This window comes from Oncorhynchus gorbuscha, linkage group LG03 (genome assembly GCF_021184085.1).
Source record: "Oncorhynchus gorbuscha isolate QuinsamMale2020 ecotype Even-year linkage group LG03, OgorEven_v1.0, whole genome shotgun sequence".
In the NCBI taxonomy this organism is placed as follows: Eukaryota; Metazoa; Chordata; class Actinopteri; order Salmoniformes; family Salmonidae; genus Oncorhynchus; species Oncorhynchus gorbuscha.
In genome coordinates, this window is record NC_060175.1 from 102,662,832 (window position 1) to 102,669,478 (window position 6,647).

The 6,647-nt window shown below is 47.4% G+C and overlaps 1 protein-coding gene across 1 annotated transcript in view; it reads left to right on the forward strand.

The window, feature by feature from the left end:
* Nucleotides 1-4,578, forward strand: part of LOC124023529 (laminin subunit alpha-5-like) — a 38,722-nt gene extending 34,144 nt beyond the window's left edge. The window contains exon 3 of the mRNA XM_046337927.1: nt 4,374-4,578. Within this exon, the coding sequence (XP_046193883.1) occupies nt 4,374-4,421 (48 nt within the window). The 3' untranslated portion in view covers nt 4,422-4,578. The remainder of the gene's footprint in view (nt 1-4,373) is intronic.
* Nucleotides 4,579-6,647: the final 2,069 nt, after the last annotated feature.

Consider the following 6,647-nt stretch of genomic DNA (forward strand, 5'->3'; position numbering starts at 1 on the left):
TTAAGTCTAGAATGTTAGTTGTTGATCAGGTCTGGTGGGTTCTTAGTTCTATTGTTAAGTCTAGAATGTTAGTTGTTGATCAGGTCTGGTGGGTTCTTAGTTCTATTGTTAAGTCTAGAATGTTAGTTGTAGATCAGGTCTGGTGGGTTCTTAGTTCTATTGTTAAGTCTAGAATGTTAGTTGTTGATCAGGTCTGGTGGGTTCTTAGTTCTATTATTAAGTCTAGAATGTTAGTTGTTGATCAGGTCTGGTGGGTTCTTAGTTCTATTGTTAAGTCTAGAATGTTAGTTGTAGATCAGGTCTGGTGGGTTCTTAGTTCTATTGTTAAGTCTAGAGTTTTAGTTGTAGATCAGGTCTGGTGGGTTCTTAGTTCTATTATTAAGTCTAGAATGTTAGTTGTTGATCAGGTCTGGTGGGTTCTTAGTTCTATTATTAAGTCTAGAATGTTAGTTGTTGATCAGGTCTGGTGGGTTCTTAGTTCTATTATTAAGTCTAGAATGTTAGTTGTTGATCAGGTCTGAGGGGTTCTTAGTTCTATTATTAAGTCTAGAATGTTAGTTGTTGATCAGGTCTGGTGGGTTCTTAGTTCTATTATTAAGTCTAGAATGTTAGTTGTTGATCAGGTCTGAGGAGTTCTTAGTTCTATTATTAAGTCTAGAATGTTAGTTGTTGATCAGGTCTGGTGGGTTCTTAGTTCTATTGTTAAGTCTAGAATGTTAGTTGTTGATCAGGTCTGGTGGGTTCTTAGTTCTATTATTAAGTCTAGAATGTTAGTTGTTGATCAGGTCTGGTGGGTTCTTAGTTCTATTATTAAGTCTAGAATGTTAGTTGTTGATCAGGTCTGAGGGGTTCTTAGTTCTATTGTTAAGTCTAGAATGTTAGTTGTTGATCAGGTCTGGTGGGTTCTTAGTTCTATTATTAAGTCTAGAATGTTAGTTGTTGATCAGGTCTGAGGGGTTCTTAGTTCTATTATTAAGTCTAGAATGTTAGTTGTTGATCCTGTCTGGTGGGTTCTTAGTTCTATTATTAAGTCTAGAATGTTAGTTGTAGATCAGGTCTGGTGGGTTCTTAGTTCTATTATTAAGTCTAGAATGTTAGTTGTTGATCAGGTCTGGTGGGTTCTTAGTTCTATTGTTAAGTCTAGAATGTTAACTTATAGATCAGGTCTGGTGGGTTCTTAGTTCTATTATTAAGTCTAGAATGTTAGTTGTTGATCAGGTCTGGTGGGTTCTTAGTTCTATTATTAAGTCTAGAATGTTAGTTGTTGATCAGGTCTGAGGGGTTCTTAGTTCTATTATTAAGTCTAGAATGTTAGTTGTTGATCAGGTCTGGTGGGTTCTTAGTTCTATTATTAAGTCTAGAATGTTAGTTGTTGATCAGGTCTGAGGGGTTCTTAGTTCTATTATTAAGTCTAGAATGTTAGTTGTTGATCAGGTCTGGTGGGTTCTTAGTTCTATTATTAAGTCTAGAATGTTAGTTGTAGATCAGGTCTGGTGGGTTCTTAGTTCTATTATTAAGTCTAGAATGTTAGTTGTTGATCAGGTCTGGTGGGTTCTTAGTTCTATTATTAAGTCTAGAATGTTAGTTGTTGATCAGGTCTGGTGGGTTCTTAGTTCTATTGTTAAGTCTAGAATGTTAGTTGTTGATCAGGTCTGGTGGGTTCTTAGTTCTATTGTTAAGTCTAGAATGTTAGTTGTAGATCAGGTCTGGTGGGTTCTTAGTTCTATTGTTAAGTCTAGAATGTTAGTTGTTGATCAGGTCTGGTGGGTTCTTAGTTCTATTGTTAAGTCTAGAATGTTAGTTGTTGATCAGGTCTGGTGGGTTCTTAGTTCTATTGTTAAGTCTAGAATGTTAGTTGTAGATCAGGTCTGGTGGGTTCTTAGTTCTATTGTTAAGTCTAGAATGTTAGTTGTTGATCAGGTCTGGTGGGTTCTTAGTTCTATTATTAAGTCTAGAATGTTAGTTGTTGATCAGGTCTGGTGGGTTCTTAGTTCTATTGTTAAGTCTAGAATGTTAGTTGTAGATCAGGTCTGGTGGGTTCTTAGTTCTATTGTTAAGTCTAGAGTTTTAGTTGTAGATCAGGTCTGGTGGGTTCTTAGTTCTATTATTAAGTCTAGAATGTTAGTTGTTGATCAGGTCTGGTGGGTTCTTAGTTCTATTATTAAGTCTAGAATGTTAGTTGTTGATCAGGTCTGGTGGGTTCTTAGTTCTATTGTTAAGTCTAGAATGTTAGTTGTAGATCAGGTCTGGTGGGTTCTTAGTTCTATTGTTAAGTCTAGAATGTTAGTTGTTGATCAGGTCTGGTGGGTTCTTAGTTCTATTATTAAGTCTAGAATGTTAGTTGTAGATCAGGTCTGGTGGGTTCTTAGTTCTATTATTAAGTCTAGAATGTTAGTTGTAGATCAGGTCTGGTGGGTTTTTAGTTCTATTGTTAAGTCTAGAATGTTAGTTGTTGATCAGGTCTGGTGGGTTCTTAGTTCTATTGTTAAGTCTAGAATGTTAGTTGTTGATCAGGTCTGGTGGGTTCTTAGTTCTATTGTTAAGTCTAGAATGTTAGTTGTAGATCAGGTCACCTCCCTATTGACGCTCCACTCTGTGGTGAATACCTCCTTTGATGATAACTTCTAAGTCTGCCTGATTTAAGAGTTAAGTAAATAAAACCTCTCATTGAAAAGGCTGTTAACTATTCTTCTGTTGATTAGGGTTAGGATTGTAGTCTTGTGTTCTCTTCACATTTCCTCCCTATTGACGCTCCGCTTTGTAGTGAATACCTCCTTTGATGATAACTGACCTGTAGTGAGTTTCTCATTGGTTGAGGCTGGTTGGCTTAGCTCCCTGGTCATGCATGGCTGATCAGCTTCAACAGTCTAAAGGTCAAGGGTCACTAGCTAGCCTTTCCCAATCTCCCTTTTCTGTTTTCTCTAGTTGGCTGGGTTACGTCTTGGTATGACCGGGATATCGGGGTGGCAGGGTAGCCTAGTGGTTAGAGTGTAGAGGCGGCAGGGTAGCCTAGTGGTTAGAGTGTAGAGGCGGCAGGGTAGCCTAGTGGTTAGAGTGTAGAGGTGGCAGGATAGCCTAGTGGTTAGAGTGTAGAGGCGGCAGGGTAGCCTAGTGGTTAGAGTGTAGAGGCGGCAGGGTAGCCTAGAGGTTAGAGCGTTGGACTAGTAACCGGAGGGTTGCAAGTTCAATCCCCCGAGCTGACAAGGTACAAATCTCTCCCACCCTGTACCCTCTATACCCCTCAGAGCCCAGGACACCACACCCTGCACCCTCTATACCCCTCAGAGCCCAGGACACCACACCCTGCACCCTCTATACCCCTCAGAGCCCAGGACACCACACCCTGCACCCTCGATACCCCTCAGAGCCCAGGACACCACACCCTGCACCCTCGTTACCCCTCAGAGCCCAGGACACCACACCCTGTACCCTCTATACCCCTCAGAGCCCAGGACACCACACCCTGCACCCTCTATACCCCTCAGAGCCCAGGACACCACACCCTGCACCCTCGTTACCCCTCAGAGCCCAGGACACCACACCCTGCACCCTCGTTACCCCTCAGAGCCCAGGACACCACACCCTGCACCCTCTATACCCCTCAGAGCCCAGGACACCACACCCTGCACCCTCGTTACCCCTCAGAGCCCAGGACACCACACCCTGCACCTTCTATACCCCTCAGAGCCCAGGACACCACACCCTGCACCCTCTATACCCCTCAGAGCCCAGGACACCACACCCTGCACCCTCTATACCCCTCAGAGCCCAGGACACCACACCCTGCACCCTCGTTACCCCTCAGAGTCCAGGACACAACACCCTGCACCCTCTATACCCCTCAGAGCCCAGGACACCACACCCTGCACCTTCTATACCCCTCAGAGCCCAGGACACCACACCCTGCACCCTCTATACCCCTCAGAGCCCAGGACACCACACCCTGCACCCTCTATACCCCTCAGAGCCCAGGACACCACACCCTGCACCCTCGTTACCCCTCAGAGCCCAGGACACCACACCCTGCACCCTCTATACCCCTCAGAGCCCAGGACACCACACCCTGCACCCTCTATACCCCTCAGAGCCCAGGACACCACACCCTGCACCCTCTATACCCCTCAGAGCCCAGGACACCACACCCTGCACCTTCTATACCCCTCAGAGCCCAGGACACCACACCCTGCACCCTCTGACCAGTTCTAGCAGCCAGTAGACACTTTCTTACCTTTCCATCCTTTCTCAATTTCCTCTTTCTGTTTCCTCTGTCAACCCTTTCCTTTTCTTCTCTCTCTCTCTCTCTCTCTCTCTCTCTCTCTCTCTCTCTCTCTCTCTCTCTCTCTCTCTCTCTCTCTCTCGTCTTTCTTTCACAGGGTTTTCTTATCATCCTGATTGCCTCTGTTGCTGCTGGGTCATTTTGAACTTCCTCCACTCCCTGACCCCGTCACCTCCTGCTTGGCCGTCCCCATGCAGCAAATATTGGACCAATACATCAATTGAAATTTTCTCAGAAGCAAAACAGAACGAAAGAAGAGAAAGATAAGGAATACTGTTTAAACTCTGACAGACAAAAGAGAGGAGGAGGAAGTATGTAGTGGTATGGAGGAGGATTTTTAGCAAGTCAGTTAAGAACAAATTCTTATTTTCAATGACGGCCTAGGAACAGTGGGTTAACTGCCTGTTCAGGGGCAGAACGACAGACCTTGTCAGCTTGGGGGTTTGAACTTGCAACCTTCCGGTTACTAGTCCAATGCTCTAACCACTAGGCTACCCTGCCGTGATGAGGTATGGAGGGAGAGGTGGAGGGAGAGGTGGAGGAGGAATGGAGGGAGAGGAGGAGGAGGTATGGAGGGAGAGATGGAGATATGGAGGGAGAGGAGGAGGAGGTATGGAGGGAGAGGAGGAGGAGGAGATATGGAGGGGGAGGAGGAGGTATGTAGTGGTATGGAGGGAGAGGTGGAGGTATGGAGGGAGAGGAGGAGGAGGTATGTAGTGGTATGGAGGGAGAGGTGGAGGTATGGAGGGAGAGGTGGAGGTATGGAGGGAGAGGTGGAGGTATGGAGGGAGAGGTGGAGGTATGGAGGGGAGAGGAGGAGGAGGTATGGAGGGAGAGGAGGAGCAGGAGGAGGTAGGGATGGAGAGGTGGAGATATAGAGGGAGAGGTGGAGAGGTGGAGGAGGAGGTATGGAGGGGGAGTAGGAGGAGGAGATATGGAGGGGGAGGAGGAGGTATGTAGTGGTATGGAGGGAGATGTGGAGGTATGGAGGGAGAGGAGGAGGAGGTATGGAGGGAGAGGAGGAGCAGGAGGAGGTATGGAGGGAGAGGTGGAGGAGGTTTGGAGGGGGAGGAGGAGGAGATATGGAGGGGAGGAGGAGGAGATATGGAGGGGGAGGAAGAGTTATGTAGTGGTATGGAGGGAGAGGTGGAGGTATGAGGGAGAGGAGGAGGAGGAGGTATGGAGGGAGAGGTGGAGGAGGTATGGAGGGGGAGGAGGAGGAAGTATGGAGGGAGAGGAGGAGGAGGAGGTATGGAAGGAGAGGAGGAGGAGGAGGTATGGAGGGAGAGGAAGAGGAGGTATGGAGGGGGAGGAGGAGGAGGTATGGAGGGAGAGGAGGAGGAGTTATGGAGGTGGAGGAGGAGGAGGTATGGAGGGAGAGGAGGAGGAGGAGGTATGGAGGGAGAGGAAGAGGAAGAGGAGGTATGTAGGGGGAGGAGGAGGAGGAGGTATGGAGGGAGAGGAGTAGGTATGGAGGGAGAGGTGGGGGTATGGAGGGAGAGGAGGAGAAGGTATGGAGGAAGAGGAGGAGGAGATATGGAGGGAGAGGTGGAGGTATGGAGGGAGAGGAGGAGGAGGTATGGAGGAAGAGGATGAGGAGATATGGAGGGAGAGGTGGAGGAGGTATGGAGGGAGAGGAGGTATGGAGGGAGAAATGCAATGATATGGTATTTGTGGTGGGGGAGGAGAAGGAGCTGTGGAGGGATGTATGGGGAGATAGGTGGGAGATGTGGGGAGAGAGGATGGAAGGTATGGGGAGATAGGAGAGTCGATGGGAGGTGTGGGGAGAGAGAAGATAGGATGGGAGGTGTGGGGAGAGAGGAGAGTGGATGGGAGGTGTGGGGAGAGAGGAGAGTGGATGGGAGGTGTGGGGAGAGATGAGAGTGGATGGGAGGTGTAGGGAGATAGGAGAGTGGATGGGAGGTGTGGGGAGAGAGGAGATAGGATGGGAGGTGTGGGGAGAGTGGATGGGATGTGTTGGGAGATAGGAGAGAGGGTGATTTGAGATGGGAGAGGGGTTGCTGCTGGGTCATTTTGAACTTCCTCCACTCCCTGACCCCGTCACCTCCCGCCTGGCCTTCCCCATGCAGCAAATATTGGACCAATACATCAATTGAATTTTTCTCAGAAGCAAAACAGAAAGAAAGAAGAGAAAGATAAGGAATACTGTTTAAACTCTGACAGACAAAAGAGAGGAGGAGGAAGTATGTAGTGGTATGGAGGAGGATTTTTAGCAAGTCAGTTAAGAACAAATTCTTATTTTCAATGACGGCCTGGGAACAGTGGGTTAACTGCCTGTTCAGGGGCAGAACGACAGACCTTGTCAGCTCGGGGGTTTGAACTTGCAACCTTCTGGTTACTAATCCAACGC